Source organism: Ictidomys tridecemlineatus, chromosome 7 (assembly GCF_052094955.1).
Source record: "Ictidomys tridecemlineatus isolate mIctTri1 chromosome 7, mIctTri1.hap1, whole genome shotgun sequence".
Taxonomy (NCBI): Eukaryota; Metazoa; Chordata; class Mammalia; order Rodentia; family Sciuridae; genus Ictidomys; species Ictidomys tridecemlineatus.
The window spans coordinates 160,547,097-160,571,818 of record NC_135483.1 but is presented as its reverse complement, the minus strand read 5'-3'; the positions used below and the strand labels follow the sequence as shown (position 1 = coordinate 160,571,818).

The following is a 24,722-nucleotide window of genomic DNA, read 5'->3' as shown; positions in this document are numbered from 1 at the left end:
ATTGCATCATCATCACCTTTTACTTCTCTGGTATAGAATGTTCCAGAATCATCTGTACCCATCCTACCCTAGTCATAGAACCTGCCAATTTTCTGAAAAGTTCTGTTTTCTTTTAAGGACAAATGCTATTAGAGACCACAATCTGGTATTAGATAAGCTCATTACTACTTCATTGTCTTTGTTTCTTGACCTTATCATTGGAAAGAACTTGGAAATAAATACATGTACAAACACACACAAATATATACACATATATACCTACAAAAAGGACATGTACATATATATATGTGTGTATGTGTGTGTGTATATATATATATATATATATATATATATATATATATATATATATATACATATTGTAGAAATTATGACTCCATACCAATACTTCCAATTTGAGTGCATTTTTCCATGGTTCTTTCTTGCTTCTCTTCATTCTATATTTCTATGTACCTTCTTCTATCTGGGTTCCAACAACAATGACACATTTGCAGATTTGATAGTTCTGTTATATATCTAAAATAGTTTTAGAATTGGCCCAATATGTTTAACTTCAATTTCTTTGGTTAAATATATGCTATTTTTTCTTTTGTTTTGAAATTTATTTTGTGAAAAAACTTTTCCTTTGCTCTTGGATAAAACTCCAGGCATCCCTGTGAATTTTCTTGTTCTTGTTAATTAATAAAATATTCTATAATCATTTTAAATTGCAAAGCCAGTCTTGATTCAGAAACCAAAAAGTATAATGCAATATATTAGTTATTACTTCACATTTCATTCCTAGCATCTTACCTGGAGCCTATAGTCAGTGAGTGTCATGCCGTCACAGGAAGAGGATAGAGCTGGCATCTTTTTATAACCCCTCTTATATTTGATAGCTATTGATACTGACCACACAGTTTGGAGTGTGTTTGGGGGATGAGATAGGAACAAGTAGAAATTCCTGTTCTGGGTAGCAGTATTTGGAGCTCTCTGAACCAGACAGGGGTTTAAAGATAACTCTTTGACTCTCTTATGGTTCTCCTGTGAGTTTTCAGTAGTCTCCACTACTGGCTACCCCTAACTATGACCCACCCACCTTGGCAGTGCCTTGCTTTCAGATGGCAGCTCCTAGACCCTTCAGCTTCTGGTTCTACAACATTCTTCTCAGACAAACTCTTACTATTGGAATATAGGCTTCTACCCCCTTGTAGAAGTCCTTTTGACCACAGAACCTTCAAAATGACCACAGACTTCCATGCCTAGCCCAAGCTACTGATCTGATCCTTGAGATTCCCACCAGCTTAGCCCACCATCAGAGGGGTGTGGTGATTTCTCTTTCTTAGTCCTCTACTCTGCAGCCACAGCTTGCTCTCCTTTTTCAATCATTAGTTTTGCACTTATCCACCTGTCCAAGCTGCAGGGAATAAGTATTAACTCTCCTTCCTTCTCAGCATTTCAATGTAGAAGGCAGATCTCACACACCCTCTCCCTTGGTGGGAGAAGTGAATTTCCAAAACAGCAGTTAGCATATCTGAGGAAATCTCAAGCTGTATTTTGACCATTTGGTATTTTATTTGTGGGTATTGAAGCTATTTCATTGGTTCAAATTTCAAATCTTCTTTGAAATTTTCCATGGTAGCCTGGGATCATACATTTCTTGCCTTGTGATACTTGAGTTGGCACCTCCAAAATCCTTTAAGGTAACATTAAATTAGATGAGTTTACTATGCTTCCTGAAAATCGAGTGCATTTAGCTATATATGCTAAATACAATAAAAATAAGCATTTTTTTTTGCCTGAGGAGTCAGTAGAAACACAATTCTGTTTTAGTTATGCTTTGGGATGCATATATTTCTATGCTATTTGTAAGCAAAGGAATTTAATTACTTTCATTTTAAAATATGGTAAGTAAAATGCAATGTTGGGAGAAAAATAATGATGTGGCACAATTTCTTCTCATTACAGGAAGAATTCAAGAAAATGCTTTATGGCCTCTGTTTCTTTCATGCTTTGGTACAAGAGAGAAGGAAATTTGGACCCCTAGGGTGGAATATTCCTTATGAGTTCAATGAGACTGATCTCAGAATCAGTGTACAGCAGCTCCACATGTTCCTGAATCAGTATGAGGTATCATAAAAACCACACATTATTTATCACATTGTATCTATACAGTAAGCAGGGACCTTTGATTAATTCTACTCCTATAAAATAAATAGCAGGGTAGTTCCCAATAGCTTAATAAATAGTACTTTATTATAATGGGATATTATGACTATTCTAGTAGGTAGTTAGGATGTTACTTTGTCTCTAGGAACCTATTTTTTTTATTATTTATTTTGACACATAAACATCTATGGAGATCTAGAAACCAATTGTATTTATTTTGAAAAGGACTTGAGAAGACCATAAATCTACCAGCCTCCAAAATGGGGAGGTGGGTGGAGAGAGAGAGAGAGGGGGGGGGGAGAGAGAGAAAAACCCCAATTTTCTTCTTTTCTAGAGCATGGCTTTATTTTTAGAGACATGTCAATATATCTTTATTCCAGTCTGAACCATTTGTCAAAAAAAGAAACTATTTTAGCCATTGGTATTAACCTGAAGTATAGATTCTGGAAAAAAAGCCTAATATCACATCAACATCTTGGGTGGTGCGGTACCAGAGATTGAATTCAGGGGACACTCAACCACTGAGTCACATGCCCAGCCCTATTTTGTATTTTATTTAGAGACAGGGTCTAACTGAGTTGCTTAGCACCTTGCCATTGCCAAGGCTGGCTTTGAACTTGGGATCTGCCTCAGCCTCCCAAGCCGCTGGGATTACAGGTGTGTGCCACCACACCTGGCACATTCTCTACAATTCTAGTACATTGTCTCTCTCTCTTCCTCTCCTTTTCCCTCCTTCCTCTTCTCCCACAACATGGAGGTAAACCTGTTTACATTTGGATTTCTAGGTTTATGTCTTTGAAGAACTATTTGATAAGTCAACTAGAAGTGCCTATAAGGATATGAAGCTTTTTTTTTTTTAAGTTGGTCTTCTATACCTTAGAGTGTTGTTCAAATCTAATTGAAACTCTTTCATTCATTTAATCAATGGAGTATCAAGAAATTTAAGTTTTTGGAATTTTTCATGAATTTTATTTTTAAAAAGGTTTGCAAACCTTTTAAATCGATTTTTTTATTAAAATTATTTATTCTAATTTGTTATACATGACAGCAGAATGCATTTCAATTCATAGTACACATATAGAGCACAGTTTTTCATGTCTGTAGTTGTTGTACACAAATTAGAGTCACACCATTTGTGTCTTCATACATGTACTTAGGGTGATGATGTCCATCTCATTCCACCATTTTTTCTACTCCCCTGCCCACTCCCTTCTCCTTCCTCCCCTTTGCCCTATCTAAAGTTCCTATATTTCTCCCATGCTTCCCCACCCAACGTCCATTAAGGATCAGCATCCACATATCAGAGAAAACATTTGGCCTTTGTTTTTTGGGGATTGGCATACTTCACTTAGCATGATATTTTCTCTATTTCTACAAAATCAAAGAAGGAACTCAGAAAATAAATATTAAGAGCTCAAATGGCATAACTAAATGTGAAAAATCTTTTATCTGAGTTTTTGTGTTTTATTGGACAAATTCTTATTCTGTGTTAAATGCAATAAATTGAGAAAGCCTTCAACTTTACAGCATCTAAATTGGGAAAAATGTTCAAATGAATCATTAATTTGATAAATTTCTTTCTTGTAGTAATATTGACCAAAAAAAGATGATAATAGAGGAAAAATTGCAGTTATATAGTATCTGAGGAAATATTTGAACTGAAATGATTATAATACAAAAACAAAAAAATGAAGAGTTCTTCTAATTAGCAATTTGTTCTGAATATCTGGAGAATATATTCTAATTTAAAATATAGTCAGCAGTGAAGACTCATTTGTATGCAGATATGCAAGTCTGGTTCAACATTAAAAAATAATTAATGTAACCATCATATCAATAGATTCGAGAGGAAAAATCACATGACCATGTCATTAGATGCTGAAAAAGCATTTAACAAAACCCAATAGTTATTCATAATAAAATATACTCTCAGTAATCTAGAAATAGAGGGGAATTTCCCTAAGAGAACATCTACAAAAAACTTATAGCTAACATCATACATAAACGGTATTCAGTATGATTGGTGTTATCATAAGAAGAGGAAAAGTTGGACACACACACACACACACACACAGAGGGAGGACAGCATTGTGAAGATGAAAGCAGTTTATAGTTTGACTACCACAAAGTAAAAAGAACCTGGAGCTATCAAAAGCCAGATGGCACTGTAGAGAGTATGATCCTTGATCTTGAACTTCTGTCCTCCAGACCTATTAGACAGTAAAATTCTCTTGTTTTAAGTCCTCTGATGAGAGCATGGGGAAATAATACAGGAGACCATCATGATAACCCGGACAGGAGATGTTATGAGTTTAAACTACAAAGCATTTAGGCTAGGATAGGGAACATGGTAGAGATGCAGTTGGATACATAAGGGAAAGGACTAAAATGATTTAGATATTAAATGGTGAAGGTAGAGGGAGAAATCTTGATTCATATTAGTTTTCTGATGTGCGTAGTAGCGATACCTTATTCATTAATCCAGACAAGGGATAGTGTCAGAAATTCACAGATGTGTAGCAGGTAGATACGTGAAAAATCCAGGTAAAAGAAGCAGAACAAGGAATGGTTATCATATGGGAACCTATTTCCATGAGCAGTTACTAAGTGTTGCCTTTCTCTATGCTCCAATCTCCACCTTGATCAACCCTCAGTTATTTCTTATCCTGTCCAAACCACATCTTGCTTCTCACAGTCCCTGCCACCCCTCCTCTAATCCATGCACTACATTACTTTGCTTTCTCTTCTCCCTGTGTAATATGTTCTTTCACATCTCTGCGCTTTGGCATACATATTTCTCCTATTTTGATTTGCCCTTTCCTATGCTCAATCCTGGTCTACTTCTGCCACTCTTTCTTGAATAATCAATTCAGAAAAGAAGCAAAGTTTACCTCCAGTTGGCAGATTTTTGCATGTCACTAAGACTGACAACCACTTTGATCATCCTTTGTTGAGACTCTTGATTATCAAGAGTGTGAGTACCTGTAAAAGTATGAGGTGATTCCAGATCTTTTTATCTTCCGTGGTCTACTTACTGATCATCTCTGTGATTCTGTGTCTAAGATACATAGAATAGTGCCCAGAAATACATGTGTCCAGGCTCTGGCAGCCTGAACAGAGTTCATGATACATCTGAGTTATTGGGAATTGCAAACTTTTGCTAGGAAGCAGAGTATATTCTGCCAAATCATGAGCCACTAAGTTATGTGCTTTGATTTGTTTATTCATGAATTCTCAGTGCCTAAAACAACGTGTGTAGTACTTGCCTCCATGAGTGTCTATTTAATAAGTGAATCTTAGTGAAAATATCTTCATGCTCTCACAGAAAAATGGCAAAACTACTATATGTACAAATTTGGAATAATAATACCATTTACATTGAATAGGAAATGAAAAAAGTATTTAATAAATGTTAGAATAATTGGTTATTTGCTAAGTTAGAATTTTCATTCTATGTAATTCCTAATTGATTAAGAAACTAAATAGGAAAAAATAAAATATAAAAGAAGAAAATACAAGTGGATATATATTTTCTTCTTGGCAGGTAGGCGATTGCTTTGTTTTTCTTGTTTGGGTAAGGGCATGTGTATTTGCAAGTATGTGTGCATGAAAAGTTCATCCTTTACCCCTCAGCTCTCATCCTAATTTCATCTCCAAGGCAATCAGCTTCACATCTTAGGACATATGTATTCAGACATTATCCTATGCATGTATAAATATGCAAATATACATATATATTAACACAACATATATATAATCTTCCTCAAAAATGATATTTTAATTTTCTTTTGAGTTGTTTGTTGCTTATAAACAATGTTTAAGTGAACTACCTCATACATAACCTTGAACTCTAGTTGTTGACTCAGAGCTCTGTTTGCATCTACACTCTCTCCTGCCCATGGGCTCAACTCTTTTAGGACAGAACAAGAAAGCAATTGAAGCAGCAAGCTACTGCTTGGGGACTCCATCTATTTACTTTGCCTCTGGGAGAAAAACACTCCCCAGTTTGATTGGTACTTTTTATAACCAAGCTGCTGAAACAACAGGTATCATTTTCCTTATAAACTCTCAAGAGTGTGTTGGCCAAGTTTCACCTTTTTATACTTAAATCCAATCCTCCCCCTCCTGATCTCAGCTGCATCTGCATCACAAAGTCCTCTTGGGAGCTAGCTACTCCATGTGTTACTCTACCTCAATTATTAATTATTTAATTTGCATATGAGGCTTCCTATTTTTATGAGATGGAGCAAGGCAAGTCCACACAGGGTATGCATCTGGTCAGACTCCTCTCACACTTGCAATTATAGAATCAAATACTCTGGAGTTGTGCTCGATTCTGTTTGTCCACAAGTTGTTGCTCACTGACACATTCTCCTATATTCACTGCCTGAGGTTCCAGTCTATGAGATAACAACTCCCACAATTTCCAACCCTAATTCAGTAAGTTTCTCCTCTCAAATCACTACTATCTGCTCTTCTCTAGTGCTGTTCTTCCTATTGAAGAGTCAGTCCTCAGAGTGGGATCCCTGGAATGTAGGATCTATAAACTTTAAATTTTAACAGATAACTAACTATAAGAAGGGTATGTAAAGCATAAAGGTGATGAAAAAATCTCAAGAAAAAAGTAGTATATATATTAGTTAAAATATTTTAAATATCACTCTAGTTAAATATCATAAACAACTAAACACCAAATAAAAGGTAAATACAAATAAAAATAAATAAAAGACAAATAAAAATAGGAGAAAACATTTAAATGTATCCGGCAGACTGACTCAGAATTTATAAGGAGCTTTTAATAACAGGAAAAAATAACATTCAGATGAGAAAGATATGTAAAAGAATGCAGTAGATAGTTTCTAAAATAAAAAACATAGGTGGTGAATAAACATTGTTAAATAACATTTTTGTCAAAACTAAAATTAGTAATTAAAAATAATTTTATGCTTTAATTATCAATGTTTCCCCTAATAATAAAACTCTATTGGGAGCAGTGAGAAATAAAATTCTCTATACTGCTGATGGGTATGTAGGTATTCATGCTCAGGATAAAAGAAATTACAATGTGAAAAATCAATACCATTGTAATTGAAAAACATTTTAGAATTTGTATCCTAGAGGATAAAAGAAAGAGGAAAAAAGAAAAATATAAAATCATTTACCACAAATTTGATATCAGTTTGTAATTGTTTATACAAACAAAAACTGTTAAAACTTTAGTTGAAACAACAGAAGAGGCAGTGCACAGAAAAACAAACACTATTAAACACATGAAACAATTAATAGCCTCACTGGTATTTTTAAAAATACAACTTAAAATACTTAATTAGCAGAAACTTTTAAACTGGCTGCTACAATTGCTAGACCTTTCAGAAAAGCAGTTTAGTAATATTGCAAATTGTTTTTTATAAGCAACTTTCCTTGGAATAGAAATGGTCATTTCAAAGTATTTTTAAAGAATTTTTTCTGAAATACTACAGGAAATCTCATGAGATTTGATTGGAAAAATGTAAAATTGAACATAGAGTGTGTTTCCAACTGTCAAATATATATATGGATGTAAAAAGGTGTTGAAGAAAATCAATACTGATTATCTATGAATGATATTGGCTTTGTTTTGCATGTCACTCAGCAAGGCAAGGTTTTTAAGGATGGCGTGTGGTCTAACTCATTTGTGACTGGTGCTGCAGTCCGGCTGCAGCAAAATAACCGAGGGTTGATGAGCAACTTGTGTACATTGATACAGCAGGAGTGGGAGCCGTTTATTGTAGGACAGGAGCGGTATATATACATTCCACACAGTTTATTAATTAACATAAACTAGATACAGCAGTCAACCAATAAGGAATCTCCACACTTAATGGCTCACTGGTGTTACTTCACAAACTACTCCCTCTGGCAAAATGCCAGGCACCATCTTGACTTGTTTACAGACTCTAACAACTGGCACATAGTAGGTACTCAAAAAATGTTGGTTGAACAGTAAATGAGTTCATAAGGGATTAGGCAATTACTAGTCTCGGCATTGATTGCATGGAAATGAAATAATACAAAAGAAGAGAAAGATCTGGGGGAAACTGCAACAATTAGTAGGGAAGTATACAAAGGGAAATTTGCAAGAACTTAATAATAGGACTCAACAAGGAACAATTTCATACAATACTATACTGATACCTCTTACCTGGTTCACGACTTAAGCTCTCAATTTTAGGAACTACCTTATGACGCCCTTCGGTACATGACTGGCGAATGCAACTACGGAGGCAGAGTGACTGATGACTGGGACCGCCGCACACTGCGCACCATTCTGAATAAATTTTTCTGTACAGAATTAGTTGAAAATACAGAATATAAGTTTGACTCAAGTGGCATCTATTTTGTCCCCCCTTCTGGCGATGTAAGTATAGATCAAAAAATCTAAAAGCAATAGAACTTGAAATTCCTATGGTAGCAGTGAATTTTTTTTTTTTAGGTGATGATTTTCCCCTTGTTTTTTAGTCACGTGGGGACAGAGCACACCATGTGCACAGATGGAGTTAGTAGTGTGCTATAATGTGAAGAGTCTTAGAAACATTCCTTACCCAAGGAGAGCTTACTCTCATGAATTCAATTCTTCCGGTAAAAAAATTCATCTTTAGGATGAATGCCAATGCAGATATCACTGTCCCCAGTTAAAATAAATATACACAAGAGGGGTTACAGAATATTATTAGTAATAACTAACATTTATATCACAAATACTTATAAATATAATGATCTCACTAAAGCATCAAATTAACATTGGTACTATAAATACCCTTTTATAAATGAGAAAGCAGATTCATTAAGGTTGAATGACTTGTCCAAGGTCACCCAGGTGGAGGCATCAGAGAGTGACAGAACCACCTATAGCACTAGGCTAAGGTTTCCTTCTGCTCTTCTTCTGGTCCTATCCATTGCCTTCAGATTATTACACCATAGATTTCAAGGGACTTCCAGGATAATAAGTTTGCTTCTCATTTGATCCCCAGTAGTTAAAGAGTATATTTTGAAAGTTAAACACATGGGCACATGCAACAGAGATACATACTGTAACTCTTGGGCCATAACCCTATCATCCACTGGGATTAATGCTAGCTAAGTGCAGATATCAATATGGATGAAGGGGAAAATCAGTCCCAGAGCTTACATCACTGATTGGATGGACTAAGTCAACATGAGGAGTTGGGGGGATAAGATAACCAATGATGAATTGTCAAGTGTGAAAAAAGAACAATGAAGTAAGGTTTATGTAAAAAAGTCCATGTCATAAAATCATCAATGACCAAACCTCCCTTGCTCTGTCTATGTTTGCATATGATTATATTTATATCAAGGAAGGGATGAAATTTTGGTACAAGTCCATGTGAATAAAATGTGTGTGCATATATGTAAAAAGATGTATAATGTTAATGGCAGTAATTGGGATAATAAACTTTCAGATAATTTTTACTTTTCTCACTTTGGTGGATTTATCACAATAAGATTAAACAAAATAATCAGAGTAAACTAGAAAAGACTATTTTTATTCTGATAAGTTAAGAATAGTCACAACAGAATGTGACACAAAAAATCCTCTGGAAGAAATTTCTAAATGAAGTTAACAGATTTCTCCTTCCCTTGTTTAAAACCCATTCCAATTGAGTGGGAGATTTCCTTTTCCTCTAAAAACATGTCCATATTGTTTTTTAAACTTGGGCCCAGACTAAAAGAAAATTAAAGCATTCAGTGTCCAGTCTTACAGGTTCATCCAACTCAATAACTTGAGTGTCGAAAATTATCTCTCTCATATATGAAGTTCTGCAGTGCAATTTATTTCTAATCGCCCAACTTCTTGTTACTTATTTTTTCAGCACAAAAGTTACATCGAATACACAAAGACTCTGCCACTGACCCCAGCACCAGAAATCTTTGGGATGAATGCCAATGCAGATATCACTAAAGATCAGTCAGAAACTCAACTGCTTTTTGATAACATTCTTCTTACACAGGTGTGTGTTGTGTGCACGAGTTGACGTCTGAGCCTTTGAGGGATGCTCTCTGAGCCTCATGTATAGTAGTCAAAGATATTTAAAGGATAAGGAAAAAACATACATACCTTAAATACAGATTTAAACATAGAGTACATCACATGCAATTTTTTCATCTTCTCTTTTAGAATCAAGACCTATTCTGTGAATATCATTCTGCTTCTAGGAATTTCAGTTCTTTCTTACATAAGTCTTATCCAACTACAATGTATGTTTTTTTTTTTTTTAAATCTTCTTTAAGGTGGAAAAAAGAATATCAAAGTTACTTGGGCAGCAGTTTGAAGACACAAGCTACCTAGAATTTTGCCTGCTTTATTTTCTAGTCTCTTACTAATTCAAAACAACTGGTTTTAGTGACTTACCTTTATGAAATATTGCAGAAGGGCTGTGGATGTGGCTCAATGTTAGAACACCTGCCTAGCAGGTGTAAGGTTCTGTGATAGATCTCCAGCACTACAAACATACATACATATATTCATAAACATTTTACCTATAGAAACAGATCCTCTCATGGTAATATTTTATCAGGTTGCATAACATTTAAAGCATATAATTGATTGGTAAGTACAAAATAAAAGGGTTAGAAGAAATATGCAGATGATCCTTGGCAGATATTCAGCCCTACTGGTGAGAGCATAAATGCATCACAGCTGGGAGAATAGTCTTCAAAGGCACCAGCATTTAGCATGTCGTGAGCATCAGTCAGTATGTTTGAATGAAATCATTTGCTAATCTTGCTCATCCATTAAGAGATCTTCTCTTGTATTATTCTCCCTTTAAATGTGCTCACTGTTTTTTAATTTTTGGAAGCAAATTAAATTAATCCAAATAACAAGAATTCTCATACTGATTAAATGAAATTTTAATAATTAAGGATAAATATTCAGTTAAGCAAATTATCCTACTAACTGAATTCTAACTTATTTTTTTTTAATTTTTATGGAATCTCAAAGTAAACATGATAACAGTTAATATTTATGTAGTACTTACTGTGTGCTAGCACTGTTGTAAGGGCTTTCTGTAGAGTAATGTAATACTTACGACAATCCTATGAAGCAGGAGCTATTATTCTTCCCATTTTACAACTAGAAAACTGAGGCACACAAAAATTAAGTAATTTTTCCAATGTCAGTTGGTACAGTTTTGAGGCAGGACACAAACCCAATGGCCTGGTTCACACTAGTTCAACTCTAGAACCTGTGCTCTGAACTGCTAGCCTATCAGGTCCCTTCTAGATTCTAGAAATGGTGTGTGACTCAAAGGCAGATAGCCAAAGATACTGAAAAATCTTAGAATTAGGAGGGTACTTATTGACAGAAAAGCCCAAAGAACTCCTATTTCTAATCTAATCTATAGTGACATTTTTCTAACCAGGCAAAAAGAACAAAGATTTTTTTTTATGTCCATTTTACTCATTGATGGCACTAAAGTCATTGTGGCCTGGGTGGCCATAAAAGTATGTGAACAAACAGGAATAAGTAAATCTTTAGGAACATTAGATGGCATGTAGTGCATAATAGTCTGACAACAGGACATTTACTTACAGTGTCTTTTGGCTTTATTTAAACTTGATGGGGTGTGTCACATTATAGAACACATAAAACAGTAGGCTCATTCCAACAGAAAATGACTCAGAACCAAACAAATAAGTTTAAATTCACCAGGGTATCTTCTCAGTATGTGATTCAACAACCTCTTTTAATATACTCAAACTTGGATTGGAAGTACAATTATACTAATGGGTAAGCAGTAGTTCAGTGAATCACAATTCAGAGGCAGAGAGACTGGAACATCATCACTTGGAGAGCAAGTTAATGTTGATAAGACTTTTTGTATTGTTGTATTTACATAAAACAGAAAAAATGAAAGAGGGAAGTATCAGAGTTGAGAATGTGACTTTTTGCAGAGATCCTTTTCTTATGCTTGACTGCCGTCTTCCATTTTGAATAGGAAAATTATTTGACCTTAGAATATTAGAAAACTAATATGGTGCAGAATCTCTAAAAAGGCTACACTCTGTGATGTGTCCTTAAAAATAAATTTCACTTATTTTATTTAATAAAGGAAAAGTAATCCTTATAATATTCCAATGGTAATTGTAAAAATTCTAAGGACAGGTAGTAAAAAAGAAAAAGCTAAGATAAACAATTATAGATAAATAGCACACAATTGCTCTTTATTCTTATTATCAATTGGATATTACCTTCAAAAACCTACCACCCACCCCAATTACGTGGTTTTGGTATGTGATAAATATATATGGGGACTATCTGTTACTGAAATATTTTTATTACATTTTTTTGATAGGTGATAGGCCTGGGCGTTATGTGATTTTTTTTTTATGGAGGCACAGCTATTATTAGAAAATAGAAATTTTTAATTGCTTTTATAGGACCTAAGTGTAAGTCAAAATGCAAATAGAAATCAGCATCTGATTCTTTCAATGAAGTGGAAATAGACATTGCACTAGTTTTGGTCAAACGTTCATCATCTTTTTTGTTCTTTATGGGGTTTTTTTTACATATTTAGTTGTAAAACAAGTATCTTGTGATTATAATAAAGTATTAATACACATAAATATCTCTTTTTACTAGCATAATTAAACTTATTAATAATTGCTTATTGTATAACTTAATAGGATCTTATAGTGGCAAGTGATGAGTAGGTAGAAACCAAGTAAACATAATATTCAGAGTATAGAAACAAGGAAATGTAAAATCTGAAGAAAAAAAAGAAGACTAAACACAATTTCCTTGGACTGGAAAAATAGGAATTTTCTAATATGCTATTCTCCTTCAGTGCACACACAGGCACACACACATATACATACATTCATTTATTCTGAGAATTTAAAGAGGTTTTCCAGAAAATATAGATTCATTTACCCAGTGTCACTGTAAACATAAAAAACAAAAATTGAGTTGAAATTTTCTTTCCTTGCTTCCAACGTGAATCACTAAAGTCTGTCTTTTCTCTATAACTCTTCCAACTGCTTAGAGAAGATGAGCTTATTTTCTTTGCCCTGCAGGTTCAAGGAGAAAACTATATTTCTACTTTTGGTGACCAGTAGGCCCCAGAGTTATTAGCAAATATATTTTGCAGCAAGCTTTTTCAAAGCAGATCAGATTCCCTCCTTCTCACCATCACTTGGCTACTGCACCAGCTGAAATGCTTTTCTCCCTCCATCTGCAGCATCGGATCCTTCTCCTTCACCCAGGCAGCTAAACCTATAACTTATTTGCTTTCTCCAGATTTTGTTTTTCCTCTGAACACATCACATGCCTCTCTTTTTCCTCTCTTACAATCATTTTCTCTAAGAAATCCCTCACCATGTGTGTTATCATCACTTTAATAAATCTTGTGTGAAGCCTCATGGATAAAATTGCAGAACAGTGTTCATGCTTATGAAGATTTACCTTAGATTTTTCCTTTGCAGGTATTCTTAGAATTGTATGAGGATTTTTGAGTTATAGTTTGGATTCTTCATAGTCTCGTTCAGCAGGTGCTGGTGCAAAATCATCAGATGAAGTAGTAAACGAGGTGGCTGGTGACATACTAGGTAAACTTCCAAACAACTTTGATGTTGAATCTGCCATGAGGAGGTACCCAACAACTTACACTCAAAGCATGAACACTGTACTTGTCCAAGAGATGGGGCGGTTCAATAAGTTGCTGAAGACCATAAGAGAATCATGCATTAATATTCAAAAAGCAATTAAGGTAAGATGAAACACATAAAATCATTGAGTTAGACATAGTTTTAATCTAACAGCAACTATTTACGAGACCTAAGTACTGAGCACGTACTGTTGTTCTTGGTTCTGAGGATTAAAAAAAAAAAATCGTGATTTTTTAGGAACTTAACAGAATTCTGGTAGCAACAGTTATACAGGTAGATAAGTATAGAGTGTACTTCATAGCAGTAGCACACTGGATAAGATACACGCTAAAGAGACACAAAATGTTAAAGAATTAAAAAAGCCTCTGACCTTGCAAACTTCCATTCTAAAGAGAGAAACAAACCAAAAATAAGTAAACACATTTATAATATTGGTAAATGATACATTCCATGGAAAAAATAAATAAAACAAGGTAAGGAAATAGAGAATAATGGCTGAGAAGCTCTGTCAGACTGAATCAGACCCTTCTGAGGAGCTGATCCTTGGACAGAGGCCAAAATGACCTTAAAGGGAAAGCCAGAGGATTATTAAGGGAAAAGCATTTTAGAGAGAGTGTAAAAGTCAAGAGAAGAACAACTGTGTCATGGTCCAGGAGCATCAGAAAGAAGACTGGTGTGGCTAGAGCAAGTGAGCACGAGGGAGATGGCAGGACCAGATCATGATGGCATTGTCGGCCGTGCTTAGGATCTTGAATTTTATTTTAAAATACGAAGATAAAAGGAAGGCTTCAAAGTTTTTTAAGCAGTGAAGTTAATTGACCTATTTTACATTTTCAAAAGTTAATCTGGCCCCTGGAGAAAGTCATGTAGGGGACCAGGATTTGCACAGACAAATGCTCCTTACACAGTTGAAGTAGTCCATCTGAGCTGGCCTCTTGTAGTAGCATTAGGGGGAGAGAGATGTGGTCGCTTATGTTATTATCGACTTAGGAGTCTACTAGGGTGACTGAAAACTGCTGTGGGAGGAGAGAGCAGAGAGGAGTCAAGGGTCACTCCTCCTTTGGCCTAGGAAGTAGAGGCTTGGAGAAGGAACAGGTTTGAGGGAGAAAGTCAAGAATGTTTTTCACTCCGATTAATTTTGAAATGCCTCATAGACTGAATGGAGAGGTGGGATTACTATTAGATACATGCTTTAGAGTTGAAGAGGGAAGTAAAGCCTGGAGATATATTTCAGAGTCTATGATACATTGATTTTTATTTAGAAACAAATTTATAAGTTACCTCAAATATTTTGATAGTGCAAATAAGTCTAGGTTACTTTGAGGCATCAATTTCTCTCAGCCATCCACCCAAACTATATGAACTACTTATAATTTTCTTTATATTTCCCTACTTTGGGAAATAAAATGTTTAAATTTGAAAAACCAAACTTGAGATGATCTCTGCAACCAATGTATATGAAGCATGAATGTATTTTGTGTTTAGATTTGGGTCCTATTCCCTAAATATCTTATACAATATAGTTTCTCTTGTACTTGATAATATTTTATATATGATATATTTTCAAATAATCCAAGATCTAAAAGCATCCAAAATACTTCTGGTCCCAAGAATTTTAGATAAGGAACACTTAATAGAAGAAAGCTCATTATAATGGACACTATAGTCTAAGAGGTCTGAAGATAGTACCATGAAAACTTGATGTCTGAAAATTAAAGAGTGCAAATGAATGTATAAATTCTTAAGAAAGCATATGTTACCCAAATTATACAAGAAACAGAAAATCTGTAGTTGTCTCTGTATATAAAAAGGGAATGCTTAATCGAAAAACTCCTCCTTCATGTTGGAAACCTTCTTCCAATGTCTAATAAATTTGGGTTGTCCACTTTTAAATAAGAATGGGGCATTATCATGTTGAGGGGACACTGTAAGTACACTGATGATTGCTGACTGTGATCTGCACTGTAGAGCAATCTGGGTGAGTTCTTCAGCAAAGAAACATTCAGCATCATTATGTGTTTCTCCTCGACCTCCTTTTTCTTTCCTGGAAGATAAAGATTGGCTCATAGAATTTTGGGAGCTAAAAAGAATAAAGGCCATAGGAATCTCAGCGTTGTCTACCCTTGCCTTCTCTTAACACCCTTGATTTCTGTATGATAACTCTGACCTCAACTAGACCTGGCATCCCCCACTCCAGGAATTTCTGCATTTTCCTTTCCAGGTTACATTTAAGGTCAGTGATGTGCAGTTAGGGGGGAAGAAGACCTAGGAATTTGATTTATAAACCAGGTTTCAAAATCCTTCACATTTAACAGCATCCTCCTTTCCTCGTTTTCAGAATTATGTAGGATTATTAATTCCCAAGGCTTGGGAGCATTCCTCAATGTATATCTAGCTGATTCTTAGCTTTCCTTTCAGGATAAGGTTTCTTGTAACTCCTGAATCAACTATCAGCAGCCCACGTGCTTTCTCACTCCCAAAATTGTGTTCCCATTATCAATTCCCTGTTCCTTTCTGCACTTGTAGGCTCATGCCTTTAAAAAAAAAAGTATTTAATGTTGTTTCAATGGAATTTTGAGAAGGCAGCAAATGAAATATGTGTGTTTAGTCTATCACAGTTACTGTAAAATCTTCTCCATATGTTAGTTGAAATAATATTTTTATATAGGAAAAACAGAAATGATAATCATAACTGGACCAATTATAAGATCAAAATAGGCAGAAATTTTCAAGAAACTCAAAGTTTCAATATGTGGGCATCAGTGATTCAAAATAGAACAAGGTCAGCTAGACTTCACAATGGTATTCTAAATATTTTAACTTTTCAAACCATTTCATATAATTTTCCTAATTTAATATTTATCACTGTCCCTCTAAGAAGACAGAATGAAAATATATTACTTGTTCATTTATTAAAGAAATAAGTCAAAGTTAGACTGTGATTTTCCAGTAAAATTTTGTTAGAATAAAACAATATTTTTTAAGGACTAGTTCAAAGACTCTAGGATGTCCTTGTATAAGCAAAAACAAATATCTTCACTTTCTGTTAGCATAATTGTAAAAAAGGTATTTAAAGAGGACTGGCTAGTCATAATCTATACTCTCATGTTAGCAAGGTTAAATGTATTTCAGGGGCTCGTAGTGATGTCTACAGATCTTGAAGAAGTGGTTAGAAGCATTTTGAATGTCAAAATTCCAGGAATGTGGATGGGTAAATCCTACCCAAGCCTTAAACCACTTGGCAGCTATGTGAATGACTTCCTTGCAAGACTAAAATTCTTGCAGGTAAGTTTATCCAAATTAACATACATTGTTATTTTTCTTCTGGCTTAATTTTCTTCATCACAATGCCCAACACGTGAGTGTTATTCTCTAGTTTGCTGTGAGTGCCAGACACAAATGGCCACTATTTAGTAATGTTCTATATGATGTATATACTTGTCACACTGAACAGTCACAATACTAGTACTAGAAGTGGAAGTTCTGACTTTAGAGTATGTATTCATGTTCAATGAAGTTAATGGCATTTGAAAAGAGAAAAAAATCTGGCATGTTGACTTTCCCTTTAAATATTTAGCATTAAAATAGATGCTTATAAAGGGGCTGGGGTTGTAGCTCAATGGTAAAGCACTTGCCTAGCATTCGTGAGACACTGGGTTCCATCCTCAGCACCACATAAAATTAAAAGTACACACACACACGCACACACACACACACATACATATATGTATATGTGTGTATGTGTGTGTATATACACACACACACATATTTATAGCAGAGCATCTTATAAAACTAGACAAGTTATTAGTGAGGAGTTTGATTTCTTCCTTTCCTGGCAACCTTTTTGGTCATGAAATCACTACTTAGCTGGTTTAGCACAGGATAGCAATGACCTCTATGGCTGATTGTCTTGGAAATGTTGAAAGGAAGAAGCCTATCTCCAAATTACTGGCAATATCTGTGTGTACCGGTGCTCTCGTTAATAGTTTGTTGTTGTTGTTGTTGTTGTTGTTTAGTTGTAGATGGACACAATACCTTAATTTTGTTTATTTATTTTTTAATGTGGTTCTGAGGATTGAACCCTGTGTCCCACACATACTAGACGAGCACTCTACCACTAAGCTACAACCCCAGCCCTTATTAATAGTTATATCCTTGAAATATCAGTTAATTTCCTAGGTATTGTATATGAGGCATCAAAAACTGTGAGGAAATTACTTTAGGGATAAGTGGATTTAATTCCCTTTTTCATAACACAGGCCCTCTTTTCTATGAGTTGGATGCTAAGGAATTAAGATTGTTCTGGAAAGATGAGGCTCTGCTTTGGGCTCTTATAGGGAAAGCTTTTCGAGTTGATTTGTTTCAGCTTGGCCTCTATAATTTATTATTTAAAGTCATTATTCAGCCAGGTCAGAATTAGAATCTGTGATATTAATAATTAAGGAGTCTGGATATTTCTAAAGACCCTGAAGACCATAAGCTCTTACTACCCTGCTTTTTTCAGGAGTTCTTTGTGCAATATCATGTGTTTCTATATGTCAGATTTCATTATATTTTGGTGAAATAAGAGAGAAAACTTCTCCAGAATAGTCTACTAGGTACTAATGACTGATTTTACTCTCATTTATTAGAGTAAAATTTTTTAAAGAATAAACCTCATGACCAGACTATGGGAATCTCTCCTGTTCAACTAAGTCACATATTTTGGGCAACAGTGCATATCAGATGTTCAGTGTGGTATGGGGATTTTCTGAAGGAACCTTTGGGCGTGTGTAAAACAGACATTTATGTCTGCATTCTCACACATTGTAATTCCCAAGCTGTTGTGAGAGAGATGAAGTTGAAAGTCAGCATCAACACTGAATGCTACTTATTTTTGGCTTGTCATCCCTGAGTTCATTTACTAGTTTAGATAAAGAAAACAAAAATATTTGGGGACACATTTTAGTAAGCAAAGGTATTTTTTAAAAAAAAAAAATTGAAGACTATCATTAGGACTCTGTGTTTTGATCCACCACAGCAATGGTATGAGGTTGGCCCTCCTGCAGTCTTCTGGCTTTCTGGCTTCTTCTTCACCCAAGCCTTCCTGACTGGTGCCCAGCAGAACTACGCCAGGAAATACACTATTCCCATTGATCTCCTGGGGTTTGACTATGAGGTGATGGAAGACAAAGACTATAAACATGGTCCTGAAGATGGTAAGTGGGGTAAGAGAATGAGTTTGCTTTTATCTTGGCACTGAACAGAGGTGTAACTTCTTACTTATCTTCCTCAGCTATTAAAAAAGTAAACAACATGTAGGTAACTTCACCTCAAAATGGTTGAGAAAAAATTTATGGAGAGAGAGGATATATGATAAAGTAAATGGGGCACAAATGCTAGCAATAGATGAATCTGAAAAAAAAAAGTGGATAGAGTTTTAAACTATTTTAAACAAGTGTTTCTAAGAATGCTATGGATTTCTAAATTTTACCCAATTGGTGCTGTCTTTAAATGAAGGACATCTATTTCTAAATGACTGTTATATACTGCCTCAACTAATGTTTCACAGTCAACTCTTCCTTATTCGTCATTGAGTTATGAATTCACTGGCTCACTTCCTTAGGCACAGGACATATCAACAGGGAAATATTAGGACCTAGTCCCTCAACCAGTTTAAACTTTAGTGGGACTTCTGTTCAACATAGTTCTTGAAACACTGGCCAGAGCAATTAGACAGACGAAAAAAATTAAAGGCATAAAAATAGGAAAAGAAGAACTTAAATTATCACTATTTGCAGATGACATGATTCTATACCTAGCAGACCCAAAAGGGTCTACAAAGAAACTATTAGAGCTAATAAATGAATTCAGCAAAGTGGCAGGATATAAAATCAACACACACAAATCAAAGGCATTCCTGTATATCAGCAACAAATCCTCTGAAATGGAAATGAGGACAATCACTCCATTCACAATATCCTCAAAAAAAAAAAAATACTTGGGAATCAACCTAACAAAAGAGGTGAAAGACTTATACAATGAAAACTACAGAACCCTAAAGAGAGAAATAGAAGAAGATCTTAGAAGATGGAAAAATAAACCCTGTTCATGGATAGGCAGAACTAACATCATCAAAATGGCAATATTACCAAAAGTTCTCTAAGGGTTTAATGCTATGCCAATCAAAATCCCAATGGCATTTCTTGTAGAAATAGAGAAAGCAATCATGAAATTCATATGGAAAAATAAAAGACCCAGAATAGCAAAAACAATGCTAAGCAGGAAGTGTGAATCAGGTGGTATAGCGATACCAGACTTCAAGCAATAGTAACAAAAACAGCATGGTACTGGTACCAAAACAGGTGGGTGAACCAATGGTACAGAATAGAGGACACAGAAACCAATCCACAAAACTACAACTATCTTTTATTTGATAAAGGGGCTAAAAGCATGCAATGGAGGAAGGATAGCATCTTCAACAAATGGTGCTGGGAAAACTGGAAATCCACATGCAACAAAATGAAACTGAATCCCTTTCTCTCGCCATGCATAAAAGTTAACTCAAAATGGATCAAGGAGCTTGATATCAAATCAGAGACATGGCATCTGATAGAAGAAAAAGTTGGCTATGATCTACATACTGTGGGATCGGGCTCCAAATTCCTCAATAGGATACCCATAGCACAAGAGTTAATAACTAGAATCAACATATGGGACTTACTCAAACTAAAAAGTTTTTTCTTAGCAAAAGAAACAATAAGAGAGGTAAATAGGGAGCCTACATCATGGGAACAAATCTTTACTCCTCACACTTCAGATAGAGCCCTAATATCCAGAGTATACAAAGAACTCAAAAAATTAAACAATAAGATAACAAATAACCCAATCAACAAATGGGCCAAGGACCTGAACAGACATTTCTCAGAGGAGGACATACAATCAATCAACAAGTACATGAAAAATGCTCACCATCTCTAGTAGTCAGAGAAATGCAAATCAAAACCACCCTAAGATACCATCTCACTCCAGTAAGATTGGCAGCCATTATGAAGTCAAACAACAAGTGCTGGCGAGGATGTGGGGAAGAGGGTACACTTGTTCATTGTTGGTGGGACTGCAAATTGGTGCAGCCAATTTGGAAAGCAGTATGGAGATTTCTTGGAAAGCTGGGAATGGAACCACCATTTGACCCAGCTATTCCCCTTCTCGGTCTATTCCCTAAAGACCTAAAAAGAGCATGCTACAGGGACACTGCTACATCGATGTTCATAGCAGCACAATTCACAATAGCAAGACTGTGGAACCAACCTAGATGCCCTTCAACAGACGAATGGATAAAAAAAAAATGTGGCATTTATACACAATGGAGTATTACTCTGCATTAAAAAATGACAAAATCATAGAATTTGGAGGGAAATGGATGGCATTAGAGCAGATTGTGCTAAGTGAAGCCAGCCAATCCCTAAAAAACAAATGCCAAATGTCTTCTTTGATATAAGGAGAGTAACTAAGAACAGAGTAGGGACGAAGAGCATGAGAAGAAGATTAACATTAAACAGGGATGAGAGGTGGGAGGGAAAGGGAGAGAGAAGGGAAATTGCATGGAAATGGAAGAAGACCCTCAGAGTTATACAAAATTACATACAAGAGGAAGTGAGGGGAAAGGGAAAAATAATACAAGGGGGAGAAATGAATTACAGTAGAAGGGGTAGAGAGAGAAGAGGGGAGGGGAAGGGAGGGGGGATAGTAGAGGATAGGAAAGGCAGTAGAATACAACAGACACTAGTATGGCAATATGTAAATCAATGGAAGTGTAACTGATGTGATTCTGCAATCTGTATACGGGGTAAAAATGGGAGTTCATAACCCACTTGAATCAAAGTGTGAAATATGATATATCAAGAACTATGTAATGTTTTGAACAACCAACAATAAAAAAAAAAAACTTTAGTGGGAGATACTGGCAAGTTTATATGCAGTCACAACAGAGTTTGATAATTATGTTACTGTGCCAAATGTTTTTACTTTATGTTGATTGTCACACCAAAGGGTTTGCAACACAAAGCCATCCTACTACTATTCCTCTGGGAAATTTGCCTTCTCACTCTCATATTCTCCTTTTTCCTTACCTCTACCCCATCTCACCTCATCCTTCATTGCAAAAATCAAAAGCTTTCAGGAGAGAGCATTCAGCACCACCAAATTCTTACTCTGTCAAAATCTGCACCCTCTGAGAATCCAGACCCCATTTCCTTGTACTTCTCCAGGTCTTTGCTTCTTTAATTGTGCCTTTTCTTTCCAGAATCAATATCATCCCACTCAGGGCTGGAAAATCTGAAACAACACACAGCATGCTCTAAAATCTTGCTCATCTTAAATCAAAAAACAATTCCAATTGTCATTACATCCACACACCCCCACGGACTATTCTATAACTCTTCTCCCTTTTATTGCAGAATCTCTCAAAGTAATTATATTGGCAAGTTGTCTCCAGGTTCTCACCTCCTAATTCCTGTGTGCTTCTCATCCTCTCTGATCAACCAGTGCTGTACTTTTCACAGCTACTGATGACTTCCATGTTGACGAACAGCAAATTCCCTTTTGTCTTCATCTTAGCCTCAGCAGTTTTCACCAGTTGCCAACTTTGTCTTTATAGAGATATTCTTCTTCCTTTGCTTCTAGTATATCACCTTATACTGATTTTTCTTATTGGCCACATTCATACTTCTTTGGTGGCTTGTGCTCCTCTAAATACTGGAGTTTCTGAGCATTCAGTCCTGGGATTATTTCTTTTTTTCTAGTTGCATCCTCTCCCCTCGAGTGACTTTATTCTGTTCTGAATCTTTAGCCTTCTCCTTGTTAATGTCCCCAGTCTGCAATCTACATCTTTTCTCTGTGATCCAGACAGCTATATCCAACTGCTACACTAACATGTCCACTTTAGTGTCTCCTGGATATGTAAAAACTTACAATTAATTTTAATAAATGCCATTGCCTTAGAGTCAAAACTTTATTCTTCTGCTCCCTTATAGCTCTCACATCAGATGCAGTTGCTCACCTACAGTCTTACTGCCACCACCATTTTTTATCTAGACCCCTACGTAAGCCTATTATCTCCCTGCTACTGTCATTACCTCTTTATAATCCTTAACGTACACAGAAGCCCTGGAAGTTTTTGAAAGATGTAAACATGCAGATCATGTCAGCTTTAGCTTACATTGAAAAATCAGACAACTAAATAAGTCCATAATGATATTTTCCCAGATTTCTTACCACAGCTGTAAGACCAGGCACATTCTGGCTGCTCTCCACCTACATGACTTCACAGGTACAAGCTCATCATGTGCCATTACTTAATTCACACTGACCTTCACAGTCAACAGACTACCTCAAAATTTGTTCTCTTTGGGATCTTTGAATGCCCTATTCCTAAGCCCAGAATCATCATGGTGACCACTTCGCAACTTTGGGTTCTCTCCTTTAAAAATTACAGGTCATCAGAAAATAACCTTTGTGAAAATTCAATCTATTAAGGCTTCCACTCCCCTTGTTATCCTTTTTAACTACTCTGCTTATTAACTTCACAGCATTAGTCACACTCTGCAATCATATTACCTGTTTCCTTCATTCTGGTCTCTATTCCTATGACAGCACCAATACTGAGAACCATAACCTTATTTGCCTTCAACCTTCTTTATTCAGTGCCTATCAGTGTCTGGCACATTATAAGCCCTCAAGTGCTATTGTAGAAATTCCAAATTCATGCTGCTTAATTTCTACAAATGCATGAAATCTAACCCAACCTTTAAACCACCTTTTATTTCATCTTTAATACTTAATCATCTAAACAGTTTTATTATAGGTACACATTTAAGAAAAATAGACATGGGGGAAAGAGGTCCTTAAGATACACATTATCTTGTAACTAATCATTTTCTTCCCAGGCACAGATCTAGCCTACCATTTGTACAGAATCCCTTTATTTTTAATATATTCAGAATGGGCATATTGCTAAATAATTAAAGAAAGTTTAAAAACCTTCTTCTTCTGCCAGGTTTTTTTAAAAAACTTATTGCTTCCTTAATTATATAAGCTTTTTAAAATTCATTTTCTATACAGCTTATTATATAACACACTGTAAAAGATACTGATGGATGGAGGATTAGATGAACACTAGATAGGGCAGAGGGGTGGGAGGGGAAGGGAGGACTGTTAACCTAGCTTCACCTGCATAATATTCACTTGTAGGAATTTTAGATTGAGAGCTCAATCAATATTTAAAAAATCGATAAAGTGTTATATAACATTTCTTTTATGTTTAGGTGTTTTCATTCATGGATTATTTCTGGATGGAGCTTCCTGGAATAGAAAGATCAAGAAACTTGCTGAATCACATCCAAAAATTCTTTATGATACAATGCCTGTGGTTAGTATTTCCTAATGATATATATATATATATACATGTACAGCCAATTCTTTTTATTTGGGATAATAATGCTCTATAAGTTTCTGCCAACATTGGATTCGAAAATTCATAAACCCAGGGGAAATATGGGTTGAGATTTTGCAGTTTCAATTTAGTTAATTGATTGACAAATAATTGTGTTTTGTTTCTGTTCAAAGCCATCTTATTTTACACATATTTCTGGATCAGTAACATAAGCTCATGGGCAACAGCACATAACTCATTCCTGAAGAAAGCTCGCGGTATCCTTGCTGCATCACACAGCCTACATGCACTTAACTAACATCAGACTGCACTGCAGCGTGCACTGGGGAGTCACTTTAAACAATGAAATAAAAAAAAACCCACAGGAAAAGGTAAACAAGATGTACTAAATAAACTGTGAAAAGGACACTTACTTATAGTTATTAAAGCTGAAACTGAAAGCACAGCTTCCCCTGGCTCAGCCTTAGCTGAGAAAACG

At 35.4% G+C, this 24,722-nt stretch overlaps 1 protein-coding gene across 1 annotated transcript in view; it reads left to right on the top strand.

Moving 5' to 3' along the window:
* The window catches only part of Dnah7 (dynein axonemal heavy chain 7), a 293,210-nt gene that overhangs the window by 257,760 nt on the left and 10,728 nt on the right, over positions 1-24,722 (top strand). Inside the window, exons 58-64 of the mRNA XM_040294623.2 lie at positions 1,945-2,106; positions 8,357-8,542; positions 10,017-10,154; positions 13,683-13,913; positions 16,945-17,097; positions 18,833-19,010; positions 24,117-24,220. Of these exons, the coding sequence (XP_040150557.2) occupies positions 1,945-2,106; positions 8,357-8,542; positions 10,017-10,154; positions 13,683-13,913; positions 16,945-17,097; positions 18,833-19,010; positions 24,117-24,220 (1,152 nt within the window). The remainder of the gene's footprint in view (positions 1-1,944; positions 2,107-8,356; positions 8,543-10,016; positions 10,155-13,682; positions 13,914-16,944; positions 17,098-18,832; positions 19,011-24,116; positions 24,221-24,722) is intronic.